Source organism: Sarcophilus harrisii, chromosome 2, assembly GCF_902635505.1.
Source record: "Sarcophilus harrisii chromosome 2, mSarHar1.11, whole genome shotgun sequence".
Lineage (NCBI taxonomy): Eukaryota > Metazoa > Chordata > Mammalia > Dasyuromorphia > Dasyuridae > Sarcophilus > Sarcophilus harrisii.
In genome coordinates, this window is record NC_045427.1 from 44,901,232 (window position 1) to 44,926,041 (window position 24,810).

Below are 24,810 nucleotides of genomic sequence, written 5' to 3' on the forward strand. Positions count from 1 at the left end.
AAGTTAGGGAGTTTCAGAAGCACTCGATTTTCCTTAACTTTGTTAGCTGCTATTGCAGCACCCAGGTAAACAAAGGATATGTACCTGTGAAATGTAAGGTTCCTTCCTGGCCACATTTGTCCTGGTGAGGCACAATTTCAGAATAATAGAAAGGTTCCAAGAAGTTCTGGTGTGGTCCACAACTCAGTTCCCTCTTTTTAAAAAGACCCACACGTGCAAAAATGTCTGTAGCAACTCTTTTTCTGTGGCAAGGAACTGGCAATTGAGTGGATGCCCATCAATTGAGGAATGGTTGAATAAATTATAGTATATGAAAGTAATGGAATATTATTGTTCTATAAGAAATGATGAGTAGGATGATTTCAGAAAAGCCTGGAAAGACTTAACATGAACAGGTACTGAGTGAAGTGAGCAGAACCAAGAAAATACTGTAATAATAACAGCAAGGTTATGTGATGATCAACTATGATACACTTAACTCTTCTTAGTAATATAATGATCCAACACAATTCCAATAGACTTGGGATGAAAAATATCCATATATTTTTATCCAGAGGGAGAACTATAGTGACTGAACACAGATAGAAGTATTCTGTTTTCAATTTTGTGTTTGCTTTTTCTTTTTCATGATTTTCCCCTTTTGATTTTTCTTTCACAACATAATATGAAAATATGTTTAAAATTATTGTATATGTATAACCTATATCAGATTGCTTTCTCGATTGGGGAGGGGGGAAATAAGGATGGGAGGGAGAAAAATATTTGGAACTTAATATCTAACAAAAATGAATGTTGAAAACTATTTCTACATGTAATTCAAAAAATGAAATACTATTGAATAAAAGAAAGCAGTTCCCTTCTTTTGTGGAAGGCCTGGTAAAACCTGAGTAGTTTTTGGCTGGGTAGTTGGAACCCAGTGCTAAAGATCACTTGATGTGTGGTTCTCTTTGGGGATGTTGTCAGCAGCAGTCAGGACCTTCCTGGTGAATGGGTTATGGTATCTTGGGTGTACTCTAACATGTGTATCTTAATGAAATCAAACTGAAATGAATGTCAAGGATGACCCCAAGAGGGAAGAAAAAAGGAAGAGATATCACAAGAAGGCAGCCCACAGAGGCATGTGAAAAGAAGGAAAAGCATCTTGCCAGCAGATGGTCTAGTCCACAGGGATTTGCTTTAGACCCTGGTTTCCATCTAAGAAGATACTAGAGGATGTTTCCTGAACTAGAGAGGGATTTTAGGAAATCTAGAATATGCTTTCTTGCTCTCCTATACCTTTCCATCATCACATCATTTCACATCAAATTCTGTAGTTTTCCCCAAGGACCTTGCTCTCTGACATGACCTTTATTTGAGGAAAACCAAAGTAATTCTGCCCTAGAGACATTTTTAAAGGGGGCAGGAGGGAGAGAGGAGAAGGGGACAGTTTTATAGAAATGAAGAGCTGGAATTAGCCTCAGAGGGCATCTTAGACCCAACCTTTACCCAGAAGGAATAAATACGCTATAACACACCCAACATGTGGTTCTACAGCTCCTGCCTAAAGACCTTCAAGAAGGGGAAGCTGATCACCTCTTTAGGCAGCCCATTCCACTTCAAGGCAGTTCTTAGGAAATTTTTCCTGAATTTAAGTCTACATTTTGCCTCTTTGAAACTTTCCAGATAGGGCAGGAATTATTATCCCATTTATAGATGAGAAAAATGAGGCTCAGAGAAGGTAATTTGACCAGAGTGATCAGTATATGGCTTAGTTGTAATCAGACCAAAAACCAAGCTCTCTGACTTGGAATCCTACACCAGCACAGTACTTGGTACCATCTACCTATCTATCTATCTATCTTACCTGTCTATTCATCCATCTATCCATCCACTCCCCCTCCTCTGTTTTTTTCTCTCTCTTTCCCTTCTCTACCTCCCTCCATTCTATCTTGGATTACACATAATATCCTTTCTTGCTCCCATTTTAATCCAAGGCGTGAGAGAATCACTATATTTCCAGTGGGTGTTATGAAGCATGCAACAACTGAGTGACTGGCACCAGAGATGGCAGAGACCAGAGCCTTTGGTTCTGGACTCCAAGAGGAGCTTGGGGGGCAGGGAGGAAAGGCGCACTTCTAGCAGCTCTCGTGATCCTGGGGAGCCCATGCCAGGTTTCCCTGGGCCTCTTCTATCTCCTGCTCCAGTTCCGCCTGGCACCTGCCCGCTGCCTCCCCAGCCTCCTGTTCCCTCAGCAGCTTCTGTCAGTGCAGCCTGAACCGTGGGCCCAAACAGATAGCAGGGCGGCCATACTCCTCTGCCTCTCCTCCACCATGTGCTGCCTCCTAAGATTGGTCTGGACCGTCCGAGCCGGCCAACAGAACTGCCTTCAAAATGCAAAAACAAAGAGACTGGGATGAAAGGGGAGAGGGAGGGGAGGAGGGCCAGGTTTTAAGAAGGGGACCCAGCTGGGAGCTGGGAAGATGGCCCTAGGGGAACTGCAAAGGTGGGCGGGGACTGTGAAACGGGTGGGAAGGCCCCGTGGGCTGAGGGCCCGAGGGTCCGCTGCACGGCTCGGGCGCCCAGCAGCCCGCTAGCCAGGGGGCCAGCCTGGTCTCCTTAGCGCTCGCTCGCTCGCTCGCAGAGAGGAGGGCGACGGGGCCGCCTCCGGCCTCTCCACACGCAGCCGCCACCTGTCCCCAGGGGCTGAGCGCGCTCTCCCTCCCGCTCTCGGGGGACCGGCCCTAGCAACGAGGGGCAGGGCCCGGCGCGGGGCTGCTGCTGCCCCTCCGCCCTCCGCCCGGGCAGCCTGCCAACGTGGCTGCCTCCCGCGCGCCCCAGCCTCGCGCGCGCGCGCGCCCGGCCCCACACGCACACCCCCGTCCCCGCTCACTTTCTCTCCCTCCCGGCGCCTCTGCTCTCTCTCCTCCGTCTCCGCAGTCTGTCTCCCCCTCGCTCTGGCTGGCGAGCTCGGGCTCCCTCTCCCCGCGCCCCGCCGCCGAGCTCCTTTGCCATGCGATGCTTACTCTGCCGCGGAGGAGCCGGGGAGTGATCGGCCGGCCGCGCTCCGTCTGCCTTGGCACGGCGATGTGCGCTCCTGCCGCTGGCGCAGTCGCCGCCCGCTGCAGGGACGCGGAGGCCGGGGCCGGCCGCCCGAGGGAGGAGGCTCGAGCCGCCGCCGCCGCCGCCGCCGCCCTGTGCTCCTCCTGCCGCTGAGTTAGAGCCGAGGGGCGGAACCCATCCCCGCACCGGCCGGCCGAATGGAGGCGCAAGACGGCGCCGGCATCCTAGGTGAGTGCGCGGGGCTCCCGCACTTTGCCGCGGCTGCCCGCTGGGCTAGCGCCGGCCGGCGGCCCTGATGCTCTGAAGGGAAACGGCTCGGGCGGGGGCTTCCCCGCCTGAGCGATTCCCCCGCAGCTTCCAAAAGTTCTGCCTTTGCAGGGCAAGTCGTGCAGAACCGGCCGTAGGGCTGCAGGGATCGCAAAGCCCGGGGCTCGGTGGGGCCGGACAAGGCGGTCCCTCTCAGCCCTCCCCGAGGGCCCGGGATGGGGTTTCTTTCCCCCAGCGCTTTTCTCCAGGCAGCCTATTGCCCTTCCTCCGCCGTTCATTCCCACGCAGGGAAGTAAAGGCCGGTGACCCACCCATCCTGGAGACCACTCAGGACCGGGGCTCCCACTCCGGCTAGCCCGTGGCGGGTGGGGGAGACGTGCCTGGGAAGGGTGGTCAGAGGCCACCCTCCCCTGTTTCCAAGGACAATGCCATTCGCCTCTAGGTAGGTCCGTCCTGTGCTGCCTTGCTCTGCTTTCACTGAATCATGCTCCAAAGATCCCCCCCTCTCCCCAGTTGTGAAATTAGCCCGTCTCTAACTATGGCAGCCAGCTGGACCTCCGGACATGAGACAGGGATGATGCTTTCCAGCCCGTCACTTTGGACTAGGGACTCCGAGGCCCCGACCAAGCCTGCTGCTTCTGTAACTCCCGGACTCTTCCACCCTCTTACCCTAAGACTTAGACAGAATGGAGAGCTAAGCTCAGGGCAGAGCCGTGATCTTATATATACCCCAGATCTACCTAGAATCCAGTGGCCGAGAAGTTGGGGACCTTTCCCTCCATCTCCACTTGTTCATTATGGAATTCACAAGCTAAACCAAATCCTTGATGGCCCTGTCTGGTACTCAGTATGGGCAAGTGAGAGCTTGGCTGGGCTGGATGAGAGTCCCTTGCAGGAAGGGCCACTTGGATGTCAGGGGCCTTCAAGCTCTGCTGGGCAAAGCTGCCAAAATTGACAGCTTCCCTTTGCTTCTCTGCTGTTTTATTTTCAACTCGACAGAGCAGAGCAAGAAGCCTTGGGGAAGAGGAGAGGGTGAGGGAAATGCAGCCAGCTTTGGAGCACATTAGCTGCTTAGAAACCATATTGACAGGCTGGGAAGAGACTCTCGGAAGCTAAGGGGAAAGGGCCTGGTTGGATCTCGAGTGCCAGGACCCTGCTTTCATTTTGGGCCTTCAGAGTATGTGGGGGGAGGGAATTTGTAGGATCAAGCGATCCTCAAGGGTGAATACTGCTTTCCCATGTGTTTGTTCTAGGGGAGCTGCATGAGCACAGGGTGGGGCTCAGGCACCTGAAGTTCCAGAGAAAAAGGGGGTGGCCCCAGAGCTCCCACAGGGAGGCCAAAGGAGGACAGCCTGGCCCATCTGGCCTTCTGAAAAGTTGGGAAGATGCAGAAGAATACACCTCCCACAAAAGCTTAGTCCACGTCTATCCCCCCCCAAACTTAGGATTTATCAACTACTTCAGACCCCGGGGGGCTTAACATCATCTAGGATGCATCTGTGTACCCTCTCCCCACCCTAACCTAACTCTGGCAGCTTTTGGTACCATAAGGCATCCACTGGCATGTTCCAAAGTGGGTGGGTGGGTGGGAGGGTGGAAGCTTCTGTGACTTAAAAAGAGCTCTCTAATTTACGTCTATGAACCCTTCGCCTCGGGTTGGAAGTAGTGTTCAAATTTTTCACTTTGAGAAGCTTGGATTCAGGTCTGCATAGTTCCATAGGTAAAAGATGAAGATCTTTGGGAAGATGTTGGTCCCATGACGCCACCAGGTATCTTGAGGTGATGGGAGAGACTATGGTTAGAAATCCTTTTCATCTTTGCTGTGGCCCTGGATGTCCCTGTGACTGGAGTATCACTTAAAAGTAGCTTTCTTTGGGACCCAGGGGGGAGGGGAGAGATGGTCACTGGACTGTGGGCATGACTCAAAATTTCCAATTCCCCATATGTCTCTCTACAGTGCCGCAAGTCCAGGTTTGACCATAACAGTAGCTAGAATTTATATAGCATGTTAAAGCTTATGAAGTACTTCACTTAAGTTATCTCATTTGATCCTCACCACCACCCTATGAATTAGTTGCCATTATCATCCCTATTTTTAACAGATGAAGAAACTGAGGGTGATTTGGCCATGGTCACACAGCTAATAAGAGACATTTCTCCCAAGTCCAACCCTATCCACTGCACCTTTTGCATTCCTCAAATGATTCACGGGATCATGTAGTCTGGAAGAAAGGGCAAGGCCAGTCTTAAAAGGCTGTTCATCAGCCCCCACTTGTTCATGGCTCCAGATTACTATCAAGGGCAAAGTTTGGGTACTTTTCAGCAACGGGCCAGACACCCTATTGTTTAATTAACCTTGACCTCTCCCATCTGTCAAATTATAAGTGTTCTCTAGGCATTGCTAGGGGATATAAGGAGGAAGAAGGTACAGTCCCTGACTCAACAAAGTCTAGCTAGGTAGAAAAGACAACGTCTTTTCAAGTCTCTTTTGTCTGGATCTCTCCTTTGGCTTTATCACATTCTACCCTGAATCTGCTAATTTGTGAACCTATCATGATCTCTTTCTTAGACTATAAACTCCCTGAAGGCTGAGCTGTCATTCCCTCTTCCTCTTTGTTTTTGGTACCTTTGGGAAGGGGGAGAGGACAAGGGCAGAATAATTCAGAACATCTGTAAAAGTGGAGAGGTGGGAAGTGGAGGGCCAGGGAAAGGTAAGGGAGTTGGGGAAAAGTCAATTAACCAACAGACATCATGGTGAAATAGAAAGATCGCTGGATGGGCCATCAGGAGGCCCCAGGCTGGAATCTGTCCTGGCTCTGCTTGTGTAGCTTTGGTCTCAGTTTCCTCATCTGGACTAGGACTAGATCCCCTTCTAGTGCAATGTCTAATAAGCATTCAATAAATGTTCATTGGCTGTTGCCTGAATATCATGGACCCATGGAGTAGGTATAGGGAGCATCAGTTATGTCCCTGTAATTGGTCCTGACCTTAGTAGTCTAGGATACTATTCTTGCTCTCAGGCAGCTTTTAGTCTCATTGGAAAGACAAGAAGAAATGAACAGAAGAGAATTGGACAGGAAGACTTTAATTTCCCCCTAGTCTAGCTGGATTTCTCAGCCCAGGGCTGGCAAAAGGCAGGAGGAGGCTGAAGATGGGGGTGAGAATGTCTCCTTTGAATATAGGAGACAGCCCTCGGAAAAGGAATCCTGTTCTTGATTCTTCTTGTGTAATGATGTTCACCTGGAAGCTTCCATCTCGAAAGGTTCCCTCTCAGCAAAGCCATGATGTTCCTAAGTGACCTGCCCAGCTGGCCCCTGTCCCCTTCCACCCCGGCACAGAGGACACAGAAAATAGGACAGCATCACAAGCACAAATGTAACTAATACGTTCCTATCAGAAATCAAGCCTCTGGTGAAATCTATCTCCTCCCCGGCCTCCTCCCCAGAGGTGGTTGGCGATGGAAAGCGTTTTTGCCAGCAGAGCACCAAGTTGGGAGACGCCCAGGGTGGCAGTTTGGCCCATGAAACAACTCTTCCTTCTTCTATTTGCATAGACCGGAGGGTGGGCGATTGGGCTGGATTTAGAAGAAGGTGCTTGCTGCTTCCTACGAGATGGTCCCTCTGACTTAAATGGCTCTGAAATCAGCAAAATGATTGAGCAAAGAGGCTTTCAGCTCTACTCCTTCAGCGCTGTCCTTGAACTTGGGTAATTTCTCTACCAGCAACTGGGGGGAAAGGGAAAATTTGCCATGGGCTAGACCCATCTGGGCCAGGGTTCAAAAAGTCTCTACAAAGCTTGCCTCTTTACAGAAGACTGCAGGAATAAGGTTTTGTGACTGAGAAATAAAGCTTGGGAATGAACGGGACAGGAGGAAATCTAATGATCTTAGTTTGGGCTAAGGACAAAGAATGGTCATTGGCAAAGTGGGGATGAGGGCCATCGCTAGAAATGCTATGACATGGACCCGAATTATTACTGCTCTCCCCAGCAGTGCAAAAAGTGATGAATCTGAATTCAGAGACTGGTTTTAAGTCGTGGTTCTGCCACTTGATTCCTGTATGATCCTGAGAAAATCCTTTTATCTCCCTCCCTCAGTTTCTTCTTCAGTAAAATGAGGAACACGGATTAACTGACCTTTAAAATTCTTTGTAGCTCTAAACCTGTCTTCGTTGCTATGACCCTACTGTCAAAGCAGGAACCTCTTTCCCATCGACGGATCTTTGTTTTGCAGAAAGCTTCACTTTTAGGACTGAGCACTTGCTATCCTTCTCCAGAAAGCCAAATCCTGGGGTGGAGGAGCGCAGATTAATGAGCCTGGGAAGCCTCCGGGAAAACTATTCAATTCAAAGAAACCTCAGACTCTTTGGACAGGAAGAGTTTTGTTTCCCCCTAGTCTAGCTGGGTTTCCCAGCCCAAGGCTGGCAAAAAGGAGGGGGAACTTTCATTATGGTTGACCCTGAACCACTGATAACCAACCAGTCTCTCTCTGTTCAGCCTGTGAGCATAAGTGCTAGAGTAAGTCTCTAAGATCTTATCTTTTCTCAACTTGGTGTCTCTCCCAGTGCCCGGCCCAGTGCTCAGCACACAGTTGCCACTAATTATAGTTTATCGTATTAGTATATTCTTCAACCCTATGCTGGCAAAGAGGGGGCTCTTGGAAGGGGCCTTTGGTTTGAAGTGGGAAGGAAGCCTGGTCAGCCTGGTGCTTCTTTCCCCAACACTTCCATTTCCCAGCTCCCTCCCCCAGCAAACTTGCTTATTTTCGCTTTAGGCCCCATTTCCCAAAGGTTCAGGCACGGTTTCTGCTTTTGTTCCACTACCCTGAATTCCTTCCTTCCTTCTGCTATCCCTTTCTGGTGTTACTCGCCTGGGGTCACTTCCCAGCCCCCATCTTCTCTGTATTTTCAGAATCAGTTTCTCCAGATGTCCTTCCTTGCACAGTTAACTTCCCTTCTATCCCATTAACTGGGTAGGATGGGCAAAACCAAGCCCCAACCCTGAGAAACCAGCAGCTAACTCTTCTCTCAAAGGGCTTGTGTCTGCAGCTCTCCAAGTGCTGGTGGTGAGACTGAGTGGGGTGTTAATGAGAAGCTGCTGGGGAGGGGGGGGGGAGCCTTGGCTTCCAGCCTTACCGATGGTGCACAGAGCTCCAGAGATGCGGCCATAATGCAACCAGAGGGGCTGCAGATACCCAGGGGCTGCAAGTATGAATTTCCTGTTCGGTGCCTCCCCGGCTCCACTGTAGCCCAGATAGGAAGCTTTCTCTCTTTCACCAAAGAAAGGTGAGACCTCTCACATCTTGCTAACCATGTCTAAAATGGAAAATATGTCTCCAGTGCTGATAGGGAAGATATTCTGTGAAGTCCCACAGTGGGCAGAAAGTGCCTGACTGCTTCATTCCAAACATTACCCTCCAAGAGGCTGCTCTGGTCCTGACTAAGTGTATGGCTCTAGAGAATCTTGCTTGGTCTACAATCAGTGGTTCTCAAAGCATGGTCTAGAGAATCCTGGGGATCTCTGAAACCCTTTTAGAGGGTTTTTATAAATTCAAAAATAGTTTTTATTTCCAATATGGTAAATGTCTATAAATATAATCCAGATAAACAAAACCGCTTTGGAGAGATCCTCAATAATTTTTTATAGGATAAAGATACTGAAAACAAAAGTTTGAGAACCACTGTGAATAAACTGTCTATTTCTCTCTGTCTCTGGCTCTCTGTGTCTGTCTGTCTCTCTTTCCCTCTGTCTCTCCCTTCCTCTTCCTCCTCTCTCTCTCTCTCTCTCTCTCTCTCTCTCTCTCTCTCTCTCTCTCTCTCTCTCTTTCTCCCCCTTTTCCCTTCCCTTCCTTCTCTCCTTTTCCCTCTCTCCCTTCCTCTTTCTCCTCTCTCTCCATCTCTTTCTCTGACTCTCCTCTCCATCTTTTTTCTTGTATCTCCTTCTCTCTCTCACATATGTATGTTTGTCTGTATACAAGCATCTGTGTAAAGCAAATACAAAGTAACATGAGGCAGGAAGGGTGATGACAGCTGGAGGGGGAAACATTCAAGACTTTCTTCTTGTAAGAAGTACAAGCTTTGAAAGAAGCTTGGAATTCTTGGAGACAGATGTGAAGAAGAAGTGGCATTTCAGCTGTAAGGGACAACCTGGGCCTTGGAAGTCAGGAAAAACACAGAGAAAACACAGATGTGAAGAAGAAGTGTCATTTCAGCTATAAGGGACAACCTGAGCCTTGGAAGCCAGAAAAAACACAGAGAATGCTAGCATTTAGGCAGCTTATCCAGAATACAGAGTGCAGAATACAGAGATGAATATAAATAGGGAAAGGTGGGTTGGAATCAAATCAGAAAGGCTTTAAAATGTCCAATGGAGGAATTGTGTCTTTATTGTTGTTTTAATAGCACAATGGGGAGCATTAGAACTATAAGGCATGTAAGTGGGACAGCGGATAGAATGTCAGGTCTTGATTCAAGAAGACTTGAATTCAAATTCTGCCTTAGATATTTACTAGCTGTGTGACCCTGGGCAGTCACTTAACTGCTGCCTGCCTCAGTTTCCACAGTTGTAAAATGGGAATAATAATGACACAACTCCCAGGGTTGTTGTGAGGATCAAATAAGATATTTATCTATCACTAGCACATCACTGGGCTTGTAGTAGACACTTAACAAATGCTTCTTTCCTTCTCCCTTCCACTATATGAATGTCAGCTATCATTGTCTGTCTGTATGATAACTTGTGTTATGACCACAGCTCAGGCGCTCTGCATTTAGGAAGGAGAAACCAGGATTATTACTAGCTCCAAATTAACAACTTGAAGAATCCCCAAGACTCTAGCCATTTATATTATGGCAAATGGAATGTCCGAATGGTGTTAGATAATAGCATTGTAATATGTCTGTAGTGTTTTAAGGTCTTGGATCATAGATCAAGAACTAGGAGGGAGCTCAGATGTCATCTTGTCTGACTCTCTCATTTTACAGATTAGAATACTGAGTCCGGGAAAGGTTAAGGCACTCGCTCAAAATCACACCGATGAGGAACACCCCTGGTGAGATTTAAACCCTCAGCTGTCATCCTCCCCAGGTGCTGAGTTCATTTCCTCTAGAGTCAATGCTTTTTCCTCTGTACCATGACCATTTTATGCAGATAACATAAAAATTATCTTTTTAAGAGGAGCAAAAACAAAAGCATTGAGTCAAGTGACTTGCTCACCATTACCCAGCTGGAGTCAGAACTGGGATTGGAACCCAGGAAGGCCCAACTGAATCCAGCTCATTGTTTGGGTACTTTCTAAGGAAGGAATGGTTTTGTATAGGCCAGAAGCCTTTATAATCAGGGCCTTGAACATCTCCAGGCTCAGGGAGTCACTTGAAATGACTGTTTCATGCCCTCTGGTCCCTTGTCCGGATCTTTGGACAATGATGTGCTTTGAAAAAATGCCAACCCTGATTACGGTTTGAGTCTGTGAGAGCTATCATAGGCGAAGGGGAAAGGGGAGAAAGAAAGAATCTTATATTAGCTTGCTGACCCTGACCTTCAGGGCGCTGTCTGCCACAAATAAAATATTGTTAGAGACAAGGGCATTGGACTCTTAGATATTTGCTCCAGGAAAATTAATTTTTTAAAGGGAGGGGCAGAATATTCTGCTGTGTCTCCTCTCTGGCTCCTTGAAGGCAGGGATTATTGAACACAGCTGATGTCCACCCTTCCCCCATCATGCCTGTCATAGGCATGGAAAGGACTTCTTTTGATAAATTCATCTGTTAAGCATTTAAATACCCATTACACACCAGCTCTTTGTGTGGGAATACAGACAAAAAAAAAAAAAAACAAAAAAAAAACAGCCCCTGTCCTCAAAGAGCTTATAGTCTACTAGGGGGAGGAAAGAAGGAGAAGTTTGCATCCATAATTTCCATGTACATGGTCGATGCAAACTATGGATGAAGCAATTGAAAGTAACCATGGGGAGGAGAGTCGGCTACTGCAGGAAAGACTATGGTTATGAGGCAACATTTAAGCTGAGCCTTGAAGGAAGTTAGGGATTCTAAAAGGTGAGAATGAGGGAAGGGAGCATTTCAGGCATGGAGGACAACTTGGGCAAAGTCATGGAGGTGGAGTTTTTGTGTAGGAGGATACGCTATGTATATCAGTTTGTTTGGAGCAAAGAGTGTGTGAAGGCAAGTGATGTGAAATTAGTTCTGAAACATAGGCTAGAGCCAAATTTTGAAGAGTTTTCCATGCCAACAAGAGTTTGTGTTTTATTCCAGAGGAAATAGAGAGCCACCGAATCTTTCTGAGGGAGGAGACATCCTTGGTCAGGCTTGTGCTTTCAGAATATCAATTTGGTGGCCCCATGGAGAGAGTAGATTGGAGAAGGGAGACCCTGGAGATAGAATGATCACTTAGAAGACCATTGCAATAGTTAGGGAAGAGTTCATCAAGACTTGGACTAGATGGAGGAAAAGAGAACAGATGAGGGAGTTCTGGGAGAGGCAGAATCAATAAGACTTGACAACTGATTGGATATATGGAGTGAATGAAAGTGAGATGTTGAGGGTGACCCTATGATTGTGAACCTCTGTGGAAGCATGGAGGCAATAAATAGGAAAATAGACATAGAAATAGGAGAGGAAGAGGTGGTGCAGGGGGGAAAGGTCAAGTCCTATTTTGGACACTTTGAGTTTGAGATGCCTATGGGGTCTCCAGTTTGGAATATTTGATGTTGGTGATGCGGGACCAAATATATGGATCCGAGGGTCCCATCGGTGGGATCATGATCATTGAATCCATGGGAATTGAGTTCTTCCAGAGAAAGGGACTCAGCAAAGAACCTTGAGGGATATCTAGGGTTCAGGGGTGGGACATGAATCAATGTCCAGCAAGGGAGACTGAAAGGGAGTAAGCAGATGGGGGGGGGGGGTGAGAGGGAAGAAAGAAAGAGAGACACAGAGAGAAACAAGGAGAGACAGAGACAGAGATAGAGATAGAGATAAACAGAACAATGTCAAGAATACTAAAGAAAGATGATCAGCAATGTCCAGTGATGAAGAGATCAAGAAGGATGAAGACTGAGGAAAAGCCTTTTGACTGTACAATGTAGAGTTCCCTGGTAATCTTGGAAGGAACAGTTTCTATTAAGTGAATTGTTGACTGAGTTATGAATTGAACTACAGGTTTTAATCAGAAGCCCTTAAAGTTCCCTGTTCTGTTATAATCCCATTTTATTGATTCCTCACAGGGAGGGTCAGGGCTTTTTTGTCTGTTACTCTAGGGCCCCAACATGTTCTGAATGTGCCTCCAGTTCTATTGGATACTGATTTTTGATCAGCTAATTAGTCAATAAACATTTAGTAAGCTCCATTCCACATTCCAGGCAATGCGTGAGGTGTTGGGGAAACAAATTGAAAAGGAAGACCTTAAGTTTCATTAATGAGGATGGTGAGGGAGGCAGTGTCCCTGTCCTATCTGATGCCTACCTGGATGTCTCTGGGCAAGCTCAGTTTCTCCATCTGTAACATGAAGGGTTGTACTAGATGGTTCCTCCAGCTCCAGATCTATGAATCTATTATCCTATGGAGAGGGGCCCCTAACAAACCAGGATGAACAAAGCACTCCTCTGCAGCCGTGTTCTCATCCTGGCTCACCCCAGCACTAAGCCTACCACAGCCTCTCCCTGCCCTTCACACTGAACGGTGTCCTTGCCTGACCGGTTGCCTACGTAGCCTGTTTAGGGGTAATTCTACACTGTCAAACTTTCTGCATCCCATATTCCAAAATACCCAGGAGACGAGGGAAAGCCAAAGAAGAAACCACTTTTCTTATCTGTTACCCTCAGTTCACATCCCAATTTCCCTTTGCTAAGTATGATTTCCTAAATTTAATTAAAATTGACCATACTAAAAAAGAAAAAAAGATTAACAATACTTTGGTGCCATGATTTTCTAATAACAGAATCTCATTCTTCCCCAAATAGACACATATGTTGCCTCTTCCTGCCCTACCTGCACCCTCTCCCCCACTATTCCTCCATCGTTTTCCCTTCACCTTTTGGATTTCTCCGGCTGGGTGATTTTGCAACAGGGCTCCCGCCTGAGACCTGTCCCCATCTGCTTTCCCTCCTCTATTTCTCTGATACAGCAATCCTGAGATTCAGACATCCACCTCATTCAGAAGAGGAGCCTGGTCCTCACCCCCCTGCTACTGGTGGCTAGCTCCTCCATGCCATGGGCAACAATAGGAGTCGGTATTGATCTTATTGGCTGTGCTTGGTTATGGAGCATTGGGAGCTGGGCCCGTGATTGGAAAAGTCATCGCCCAAGTGTGTGCCCTACTGGGCAAATGGTCGGCCTTCTGGGATCTGTGAGCTCTGCCAAAGGGGACGGTTTTAAAGGACCTGGCGACCGTTTAGGATAATGCTAAGGAAACCCAAAGAGACACTTCAGGAGGCAGCTGTGCACCTCTGGCTAGCTGATGCGCTTCCAGGAGCCGGCCCTGGGGATGTTCCCGCGTGGTGGGGGGACTGTCTGGGAAACACCAGATGTGCATTTGTCTCTTTCAGACCGGGTGTTTCTGGCAGCTGCTCATAATGGGTCTCTGTTCACACCCAGGGTATTTAATTATTTACCAGCTCGGGGCTGCTAAAAATATTCTTTGTCCCCTCCCCCAGCAGGGTGCAGGCTTTACACACGTGCACTTGACTGTGTGTGCAAGGTGCTTCACTCATGTTCCCGGGTCTGTTCATACAGTGAGGATATCATTGGAAATCACCCTTCTTGCGAGAGGGAACGCCGCTGCCTCTGAAAGCACAAATGGCCCCGGTCCCTGGATCTGAAACGTGCTCCCCCAGGCTCCCCTCTGTTGTTGCCGGGCCCTTCTGGTGAGGAGAGGGGCCTGGCATCTGGCAGCAGCCTGCCCAGCGGGCACAGCTGCCAGGGCACCAGAAAGCTAACCTCGTGGGGATGGGCGGGTTTTTACTTGATGCTGCAGCAGCTGTGGGAGGTGAGATGGAGAGGGAGGGCAGGAGGGCTGAAATCCTCCAGGATAGCAAAGCATTCACTCCATGGTCAGGGGAGACCAGCTTGGATTCCTGGGGATTTCTCTGAGCTATCTTGGGAAGGGCCCTGCTGGCCACACGGCCCAGGCAAAGCTCCCTTTCAGGCTGCTCTCAGTTATGCCTCTGCCTTCTTTGTTCACACAAAGGTAGGCATAATGGTACTGGGAGAGTTAAGGTTTGAGACAGTTTTCACTTGGATCCTGTCCTTTTTATTTATTAAATACATTTCTATTAATATCCCTTTTTCTACATTGCTTAGATTTCCTCCTTTATATCCTTTCTCTTCCCTGGTCCCAGAGAGTTATCCCTTATAATGAGGAAAGAAAGAAGGAAAGGGAGAGGAAAGGAAAGAAAAAAAGGAGGGAAGACGGAAGAAAGGAAACAAAGAAAGGAAGGGAAGGATGGAAGGAAGAAGAGAGGAAAAGAAAATAAAAGAAGGAAGCAGGGGAGAAGAAAGGAAGGGAAAAGAGAAAGGAAGGAAGGAAGAAAGAAAGAAGAAAAGAGATTCAGGAAGGAAAGGAAGGAAGGAGGAAAGAAGGAAGGAAAGAAAAAAGGAAGAAAGGAGGAAGGGAAGAAGAAAGAAGAAAGGCAAATGAAAGAAGGAGGGAAGAAAGGGAAGGAAAAGAAAGAAGGGACAAAGGAAGGAAGAGAGGGAGGAAAGGAGGAAGGAGAAAGTGAAGGAAGGAAAGAAAAAAAGAAAGGAAAAAACTTCCAAGGTGAGGAGGCTTATGGCCATGTATGGATCCCAGAGCAGAGCCTAGCAGAAGGAAGAAGGGAGGGAGAATAGGTGGGTAAGGGATGGAATATGCCAGCTGACTTCCAGGCTGTCCTAGAGGAGAAGGGCTCCATTTATCCTGCTTGTGACTGGAGGGCAGAGTAGGGGCACATTTTGGCTTTGGGTGAGGGGTCTCTTCCTCAGGGTTGGAGCTGTGGAGCTGCCTGGGGGACAGTGCAGTGTCCCTCAGGGATTGGCTTTAGGCAGAGGGTATGGAGATTCTGTTCAGTTCCAGGTTGGACTAGATAACCCTCAACACTCTTTTCAGTTCCGTGACTGATCACAAGACCTGAACTGCATGCTGTGCAAACACCTGCCCCTTCCACTATGAATTGTGAAATATGCTCCACGTAGGGGGTGCTAATTCTTTTTATTCTGGCCCATTCATGGGAATTTATCAAACCCAAATCTGCTCATCAGGATGGTTGTTCCTCTGGGGGAGAGGGAGATGACCATGGGCAAAAGTTTCCAAATCTACCCCCTTTCCTTAAGAACAGTCAATATTTAATATAATTTTCTAAAAAGAGTTAGAGCACTTTACATGGATTCATCTCATTTGAGGCGTGATCATCACCCCCATTTTATGAGAGGAAATTGAGATCAAGTGACTTGCCCAGGATCATATAGCTTGAGCAGAATTCGTACCCTGATCCTTCCCCAATCCGAAGGCAGCCCTCTCCCCACTGTGCCCCGAGTCCTTTCGGTGTCCTCTTGTTACCCTGGAGCAGGCCCTGGCATGGTTTGCCCCAAAGCAGGAGGCTCTGCCTGGTTAGTTAAGTACTTGTTCACCCCCACATCTCATTTCTTACCCATTAATTTTCCTTCCAGACCCAACTAGGTTGTTTGCCCTGAAGCTTCAGATTGACAGACATTGCCAAGGCAACTGAAAGCAGACTGGAGGAAGAGTGAGGGGGAGGAGGGTGGCCTGGGGCACAGTGTTGGAGGCAGAGACTGACTCCTTGGTTTGAAAATGAATTCTGAGAACCAGCCTGCAGAGCCCTTCTTTAGGGAGCAGCCAGCAACCGGGCGCCTTGGGGAGTCCATTCTTCTCCATCTTGAGGGGCGGATTCTGGGGATGGAGTCAGCAAATAGAGGTGACCCCCTGGAGGGGCGTGAGAGGGCTCTGTCTGGTGGGGGTGGGCAGTGGGCCTGGAAGAGCCTCCAAGGGCATGGATTCCAGGGGGCCGGGCGGAGGGGGCAGCTTCTCTCTCCCCAAACTCTGGCAAGCTAGAGGCCAGAGGTCCAAGTGCCTGTGGAGTGATCTGAGCCTGGAGGAACGGAAGAGCCAGAGGCTAAGACAGACACTAGGTCCTTGGTCTAACGGTATATTAAGAATCACCCATAACTAAAGTCGGTAATAATTGCTGACATATTTCAGGTTTGCCGATTTAGAGATTTTATCACTTTGATCCTCCCAACTCCTCTGGCAGGTGTTGTATTGTGACATGTTGTGCCGCCTCTAATTTCCATTTTGAAACTGAGGCGTAGAGAGGTAAAGTGCATTTTTAGGCCAAGATTTTAATTCAGATGCCCCCGGTCCAAGTTTGGCTCTCGCCACTGGCCCGTCCAGCTGATTCCTGCCCCTCGGGGACTGGCAACTTCTCTTTAACATGATGAGAAGACATCACATGGCCGGAGTGTTTAACTCTAGTCCCTTCTTGGCTCACCCAAAGCCTTTCCTGGCTAGTCCATCTTCCCCTGGTCCATAAGTTTTGGGCCCTTCCCCGAACCCCTTGTGGTGTCTTATGTGCCCTGCCCGACTCCCAGGGATGGCCCCATTTTTCAAATGAAGGGAGGAGACTGGGAAAGAAGCAACCAATTTTATGAATCTCGAGAAAAAAAAAGGGGGAGGGGAAATATAAAGAACTGGAGGGAGATTCGACTCCCCCATTAAAGCTATTTCTGCAAAGACTTTGTGACTACCAGGAGAGTCTGAATTAGGCTTGGATCATGTACCTGGGAATTTAGCCTCTGGGTCTCTTGGGCCCTTAGTCGGTGCTCTGAGCATAGGGCTGGACTTGGGAAATCAAGAAGAGTTGCTATCCTCAGACCCTTCCCAGCCCGCTCCTGGCCTGGATATTGCCAACAACAACAGGGAATTGTGAGGATCAAAGGAAATAACTAACATAGGCAAAGTGCTCTGCAAACCTTCAAGGAGTTATATAGAAATGGGAGCTATTACTGTGGTGATGATGATGATGGGGATGTTGGGTGATGATGATGATGGGGATGTTGGGTGAGGTTGATGATGGGGATGTTGGGGATGTTGATGATGATGGGGACGTTGGGTGATGATGATGATGGGGACGTTGGGTGATGATGATGATGGGGATGTTGGGGATGTTGATGATGATAGTTACCTCCAGCCCTACTTAGGACAGACACTGGTCCTTAGATCCAGGTCTCTGGCTATATAAGGATTCAGGTGTGGGGAGCTCAGCGTCACTTTGGTTCTCATTTTGATGCCTTTGATTTCAGAACTGTCTAAAGAAATCCCGTCATCCCAGACGGCTCTGGTAGTGCCAGGCCATGGGACAGGAGAAGGCTCCAGCACTTCCCTGGGAGAAGAGGAGGAGGGAGGGATTCCCATCCCTGCTCCTGGGCTCCTGCAGGTCACGGAGAGAAGGCGTGAGTATGGAACGGCCCTCGCTTCTCTAGCAAGTTGTCATAAGTCTTTCCTGGACTCAGTCTTGGGGCCCAGTGCATTATAACTCCTGGGATCACTCATTATACAGGGTGCTGAAAAGATGTGGGTGATGTGGCAAATCTGGCATTGGGTTAAGAATTAGTAAACTCAAGTTTGGTTCTCCCTGACTGACTCAGCATGAGTGATTCTTCTGGGGCCCTGGGATTTCTCCTGTCTGTAAACCGGGGACACTCGGTAGCCCCAAACAAAGACTCAGCCAGGAGGCATCTCATCGGCCAAGGCCCGAGCTACCAGAAAGCACCAGTCGCCTCCATTAAAATCCTCTTGCAGACTATATTGGAAACACGTAGGCTCCCCAAGGCCCTTCAGCCTTGAAGCTAGAAAAGACTTCAAGGACAGACCTAGTGACAGACTCACCATCTGTGATCCCACACCAAGCTGGCCAGATCTGGAAAGACTTATCGCCAGCTTGGCTGCAGGAGAATGAACTCTCTGGTGCCAGCAGCTCCCTCAAATGATAAGGGGGAAGGGGACACGTGTTCCGTGTCCGAGGTGGGAGGACCGGCACCGACAGAATCGGAGCCCTTTGAAGTAATAATCTTGGTCATCAGGGAGGAGGAGGGTGGCTGGTGTCTGGACTCTGACCATGGGGTTTCCCCATGATCCCAGCCTGGGCTCCTTGTCAAGTTTTCCGCCTGCTCAGTCCTTGGTCAGCTTGAGTCTGGACTTCCTGCTGTTCCCAGAGACAGATTTTCAGCCAGGGCAGGGCAGGAGACCCCGAGCTCTGCCATCTCTGGTTCCTCTCTCTTTCTTTCTCCTAGAACCTCTGAGCAGTGTCTCCTCTCTGGAGGTCCATTTCGATCTCCTGGACCTTACGGAACTGACCGATATGTCTGACCAAGAACTGGCTGAAGTCTTTGCAGACTCGGATGATGAGAATGCTGCAAATGAGTCTCCAGCAGGTAAGATGAATAGGATTTCAGGAAATGGGGAGATCTAGCTTCCTCTAGGAGCATAACAACCCTGGAAAGCAGGGGAAGAAGGGAGGAAGGGGAGCATCCTCCTCATCTCCCTTCGTTGGACTCGTTCTTTGGTGATCACAGTGACTTGATTTGTTCTCTTGCCCCACATTAAAGGCTCTTGAGGAAGCACTGTTGAGTGTTCGGAGATCCCAAAGGTCTATTTTTGCTGCTTCTCCTTTAACCATTTATGAATCAATGGGTCCATAATTACTAGACTTTTCCCTCAACTTAAGGATTTGCTTATTGATATGCAAGGGAAGGATCATATAGTGAAAGGAATACTGGGTCTGGAGCTTGAGAATCCGATTTCCAAAGTTGGAACTGTTAGTATCTATAGAACCATCAGTAAAACACTGATTTCTCTGGGCCTCGGTTTCCCTACTTGTTAAATGAGGTGATAGGACTAGATGGGCTAAATTTCAGGTCCTGAGACTTCAAGTATTAGAGCTTGAGATTTACTGGTCTTCAGAAAAGGTACTTGCCAAGGAAAAGAAACCGTTTTTGCTTCATGAGCAGTAAAAACACTCACTCTTCAGTTCCTAGAGCTCCTGGGGGATATTCTTGAACAGGCAAGGTTTTGGCCTTATGTGCAAGGCCAGCTTCTTATTGCCCCTTACAGTAAGGACAGCCTTCTTGGATCAGGCAGGCAGGGTCTTGGCTCTGTGTGCTGTGGTCTCCAGGGGCCTCTGAAGCTGTCAGGTGGGGGGAGGGAGCTGTGGAGAATCCCACAGGGAGAGCAAAAAGAGAGGCTTTTTTTTTCTCGAGAGAATGCAGCTCCCCGAGCCAGCCCCTCAGGGCAGTCTCCCTCCCTCCTACCCCTTCTCTTCCCATCTTCCTGTAAGGGGCAGCTAGAGCTGGGTTCTGCTGATTGGGGCCCACCAGGGGCCTCGTTAAGGGCAACAGCCCTGGCGTGAATCAATAACGCCTGACGGGGAGCTCAAAAAGGGATAAAGTGCTCCCCCGTCTGCGGTTTTTGTGGAGCTTGGGAGCATCCCAAGCTCCACGGTGGGTTGGGGCTGGAGGCAGAGACAATGACCCAGTCATCCTGCAGGAACGGGGGCGCCTCCTTGGAGGTGGGCTGCGGGGGACAGAGCCTTGACTTAACTCCTTGGGGTCCGGAGAGGGGATCGGGATGGGGGGGGGTATTTCCACTCCCCCCATTTCCCTACCAGCAAGCTGCCTGAATATCTCCTTTGCTTCACACCCAGTAACACACACACATTCTCTCAAGGTGTGAAAAAGCTTTTAGCCAGCTGGCTGGGCTGTCAGGAGCAGTTACCACGGAGAGGAGGAAGGAGCCTGGCAATGCACCGGCTCTCCCTTCTCCTGCTCCTCCGGCTGCAGGTAGCAAAAAAGCCTTTGGATTTGACAAGGGCTTTGATTAATCTGGCTGGTGGATAGTGCGGCTCCCCACCCCCACCCGACCCCCCCACGGCCTAGCAGAGTCTGCTGCACTCGCTGGGTGGGTCCAATTGAATAACTATGTAAATGCATCCCTTCAATGAGCTGACTGTGACCGGAATGAATGATGAGCTGCTATCTCCCTAGTGTCACAAACAAGAGCTGCAGGGACGGGCCCAGCTCTAGAACGGCGGTGAGCACAGCTCCCAGCCCCGTCATGGGGGCCCTGACAAAGGAGCGGGCCACTAGCCGCTGTCCCCACCCCTCCAGCAAAGGGGAGGGGGGGGCGCAAGGCCCGGGGCAGGGGGATTCTCTGGCTGTGATCTAGGGTTAGGAGGTCAGTGCCCAGGACAACTGGTTTCCCCTCTAGGGCGGCATCAGTCAGTTTCCATGGACCTGAGGTGAGAGATAGCTCACCTTGGAGCTTGTGCTGCACAAACCTGAGCATGACCAGGACATGAAACACACACATACATACTGTATCCCCCACAGACACATACACATATACACACACTGTCTGTCTTTGTCTCTTCCCTCTTTCCTTCCTCCCTCTTCCTTCCTCCCTTTCTCCGTCTCTCTCCCTTTCTCCCCCCTCTTCCTCTCTCCCCCCCTCCTCTCCTCTCTCCTCTTTGTCTCTCCCCCCTCCCCACTCATTGTCCGATTTGCCTGGTCAGGCAGCAGCGCCTCCCAAACCCAGCACCCAGCCTGGGGGCCCTCCCGCTGGGGCAGCTCACTCACCCCTGCTCTGTTCCCTCCTCTCTCTCCCAGGTTTGCACACACACCCGCTCCCTCGAGCCGGCTACCTGCGCTCCCCTTCCTGGACCCGAACCAAAGCTGAACAAAACAGAGAAAAAAAGCACCTCAGTGACTCTGAGCTGCAGGCTGGGATCGTGGACACTTTTCTCACTATAGAGAGGCCCAAGGAAAACTAGCTTCTCCCGTAGCCCGCCCGGGGAGCCGCATCGAGGGACGAGACGGGACGGGACCCAGAGTTGCACTAATCACAGATTCTGGCCGGTTTGTGACACAGACAACAACCTTGACCTGCCAGACTTTGGCGACGCGCCGGGGTCAGTTAATGACCGAGTCCTCCTTCATCTCTGCCCCAGCTGCTTTGCTTCCTTCAGTCCCTTTTCCAAGAGGCGGAGCCAGCTTGCCATGAGCCCAGTACCCTCAGGCTGCCAGGGTGACGGTCACAGCCGGAGGAGGTGGGTTGGGGGGAAGTGGCAGGAATTTCGGCACTTTAAGCACTCCTTGCTCCCGCCCGCCAGGGCTTCCGAGCCGGAGTAGTTGCTAGAGAAGGTGTGGGCCGAATTTGTCTTGGACCCAACATTCTGGAGAGACTGTCAAAGGAGAGGAAGGAAAAGCCTTCTAAGCCAGTGCTAAGAGACAAAGCGCCGCCCAGGCCCTGGGCTTCTCCTGCCATCCTTTAGAATAAGCACAGTTTCCTTTCCAGTGGCCTTCCATCTTCTTCTCTGTGCATTGGATCAAGACCAACACGCATTTTCTGTGGGACTCTATGGCTCAGAAGCCAGGACACTAAACCTCTCACCTGATCAGAAGCTTAGCTCTTGACGGGGGTCTGCCTGGCACCTCAGCAAAGCCACAGCAAACTCTGGAAGGGTCCCCAGTGTTACAGGGATCAGGTGTGGGAGTGACACTAACGGTGGCCACTTCTCCGACATCCGTGTACCGATTTAAGGGACCCAGATTCTCTCTGCTTATCAACACTTCTGGAAAGTTCCCCTTTTCAGAACTGGTGCTGTCCAGCTCTAAAATGGTCCTGGGAAAAAGGCTGAAGAGGAGGAGTCAGCTCACACTGGTAACACTCAATTTGCTTGTGTATCTCCAGGCGAAGTGGGTGGCCTGGAGGTCCCCTTTTTCCACAAAAGCGGCTCTGAATTCAGAAACCTGAGCGTTTCCGTTCTTAGCGAAGGGAAGCTGCCTCTGGGCTGACCTTTTGGAGGCTGCAGAGGGGCTGGGAATTGGCTTCTGAAGACGTCCGCGCCCATCTGACTCTTGCCACACTTCTGCTCCTATTTTCTCCTCCCACCATCCACAACCCAAAGTCCTTCCTTGGAGAAGCTGAGTGCTGGACCAGCTTTGTCACCCAGACCCTTTGTGACCTCTGGGCCGGGCTTTCCCTCGGCCGCCTGAAGGCTGAGGGGACTCTGGCCTATTTCCTACCTTGCTCAGAACACCAAATAATGCCAAAACTGCCTACGGAACCATGGCACCTCCCTGAAATGATTAAGGTGGGGGGAGGAAAAGAGGCTCATGAGAGGCTCCCCCTTCCCACCACCCCCACCACCTCCTTAAGGGGTTATTCTCATGACATAATTTCCTGTCCTCATCTCTAGTTAATCTCATATAAACACATGCTACCCTAAAGCAGCTTTGCTACTCTCACCTGCCCCCAGGCTGCTGGGCCTCCGTAGGGTTCTGTCTGGCTTGGTGTCCCCAAAGGAAGCAGGGACCATTTTTTCCAGCTGTGGCTTCTGGGTCTGCCCAGAGCATGGATTTCCAAGATGAGTTTCTCGCCAGCTGAGATGTAGGAGAGGGGGAAAGTAACCTAGAAGTGCTGAAGAGCTGACATCTCTTCCATTTAAAGAGGCTTCTTGTTGACCCCCACAATTTAAAATTTCCTTGTATTGAACATCATGGAAACAGGGTCACAGACTGGCACCAAGGATTGATACCGTGTCAAAAAATGGTTTCACAACAGGATCCAACTCACTTTTTCACTTGAACCATATATCGTGGGGCCCTTCCACCATTTTCCTTTAAGCTCCTGGTACGGATACACAATAGGTTCTTCCAACAGAGGTGGAACCAAGTAAAGTTGAGTCTCTGAACACCTGTTAGGTGCAGGGCGCTCTGCTAGCTGCTGTGGGAACAAGTGAGACCAGTCCTGGTTCCTGCCCTTATGCTTCCTGGATATGCCAGTGCTGGGAGACGGCGAGGGCCCGATTTCAGGGGCCGTTAACTTCCCACACGCTCAGTAGTGCTGGTGTGTCGCCAGTCGGCAGATGTGCCGACACCTCTCCCTCACACTGGCGTGTGCCCGCCACCAGAGGCTTCATTCGCTGGCCGGAATACCCACGCTGGTGTTCTGCTCTTCCCATATCGTGAGCTCTAGCTACAAACTAAGAATCTGTTACAATGGAAACTATCCACTGCATTCAACAAGTACGCCATCACCTGCTGTAATCTTTGAAGTTAATTATCCTCCCCCAAAAGCAGCCCCGTTAGAATATGGAGAAATTCACTTCCCCAAAGTCCTATAAAAAAGGACCATTTTTTCCCCAACCTGCCAGTACAGCCAAGTAAGCCAGTGACTGGTCAAGGTACTGAGCAATGTGATACTTGACCAACCCAATAAAAACCAATCTCTCACCTGGCTTGGTTTTAAACATGTATCAGGAGAAGGCAGCTAGAGCAGGACACGACACATCATTCACCCCTCTGTGACCGTCCCTCTCATGAATTGTATTGTTCATTAGTTCATGTAGCAGCTTTCTATAGTGTCATTTGAAAAAAGGTGTTATTAAAACCTCATCCCCTCAATTCTAAAGTGTCTTCTTTGTTTCTCACTTCTTAATGGACACCAGAGAGGAGCAGAATTGCATGTGTAACAGCGCAGGAGCCGAGGGAAGGCAGCAGGACTGATTGAGGGGGTGCTGCTTCCCTGGAGGAGAAACGATGCCTTTAGGATGCCCACGGGCTTTCACAGCGTTCCCCAAACTGCCAAATGCCACCGGAGCTCAAACAGGCTTATCTGGGTCATGTTCCAGGGAAGAATGACCTCGATTTCCAAGCCTTGACTGATGCTGGTGATGGAGATTTTGAGAGAAAATTTTTAAAAATTTTATTCCCATGCAACCCCACTAAGAAACTTAGACAAAAGGACGAGATAGGAGAAGTGCCCTTCTAGAATGGTTCTCTTTCTATTGGATGGCTATGAGGGAGAGGTTTCAGGGCCCAAGAACAGCTTCCTTTAGCCAAAGACCAGAGCAGTGTATGTAGGCCAGGCCTGAAAAAAGAGAGCCGAGACAAAGATCTGCTTAACAGGCCAAAAACCTACTTATGCTTCAGTTTCTTATGTAATTCAAATAAAATTTCAATATAAGGCCCGAGTTAGTCAGCTCACACTAGACTTCTGGCTTTGGTACTGGAGATGGGCCCACACAGAACTCTTCAGGTACTTACTGTTACTCACTAAATGGCTAAAAGTGAGGATTCTGGTTTATCTGTCTACAAAGGTGTGAGGAAATGGGTCTGTGGACGTGTTTTTAATAGAACATTCTGAGAAAGGGTGAGACAAAAAATGGATACAAAGCTCTGGTCTAAAATCCCTAAATAAACATACCCATGTACAAGAGTGTTCAGTTTCCTGTTCTGGTTGAGGGAGCAATGAAAGCTGGTATTAAAAGATTATGATATTAGTCTTCTAATTGACTTACAGACAAGGTAACCCAAATTATCAGCTCACAGACCAAACTAGAGAGGAGAAATTATCTCACACCCTGTACGGTGGAGATGTTTTTTCAACAGGTTTTTTCTTTAATGAAACTAGTGCATACCCACATTTTGCTAAGGAGCCATG

General features: G+C 49.2%; 1 protein-coding gene across 1 annotated transcript; it reads left to right on the forward strand.

Moving 5' to 3' along the window:
- Nucleotides 1-2,440: 2,440 nt before the first annotated feature.
- Nucleotides 2,441-24,585, forward strand: DBNDD1 (dysbindin domain containing 1). The gene is made up of 4 exons (XM_031950103.1): nt 2,441-3,267; nt 17,613-17,762; nt 18,603-18,743; nt 20,973-24,585. The coding sequence occupies exons 1-4, from the start codon at nt 3,237-3,239 to the stop codon at nt 21,134-21,136; spliced, it is 486 nt and encodes a 161-aa protein (XP_031805963.1). The 5' UTR covers nt 2,441-3,236; the 3' UTR covers nt 21,137-24,585.
- The last annotated feature ends 225 nt before the right edge of the window (nt 24,586-24,810 follow it).

Excerpts from the sequence above, each read along its gene's own strand:
- DBNDD1 (XM_031950103.1), top strand. The coding sequence starts at position 3,237 with ATGGAGGCGCAAGACGGCGCCGGCATCCTAG. Across the intron at positions 3,268-17,612 it reads AGACGGCGCCGGCATCCTAG|AACTGTCTAAAGAAATCCCG; the intron begins GTGAGTGCGCGG and ends CTTTGATTTCAG. Across the intron at positions 17,763-18,602 it reads GCAGGTCACGGAGAGAAGGC|AACCTCTGAGCAGTGTCTCC; the intron begins GTGAGTATGGAA and ends TCTTTCTCCTAG.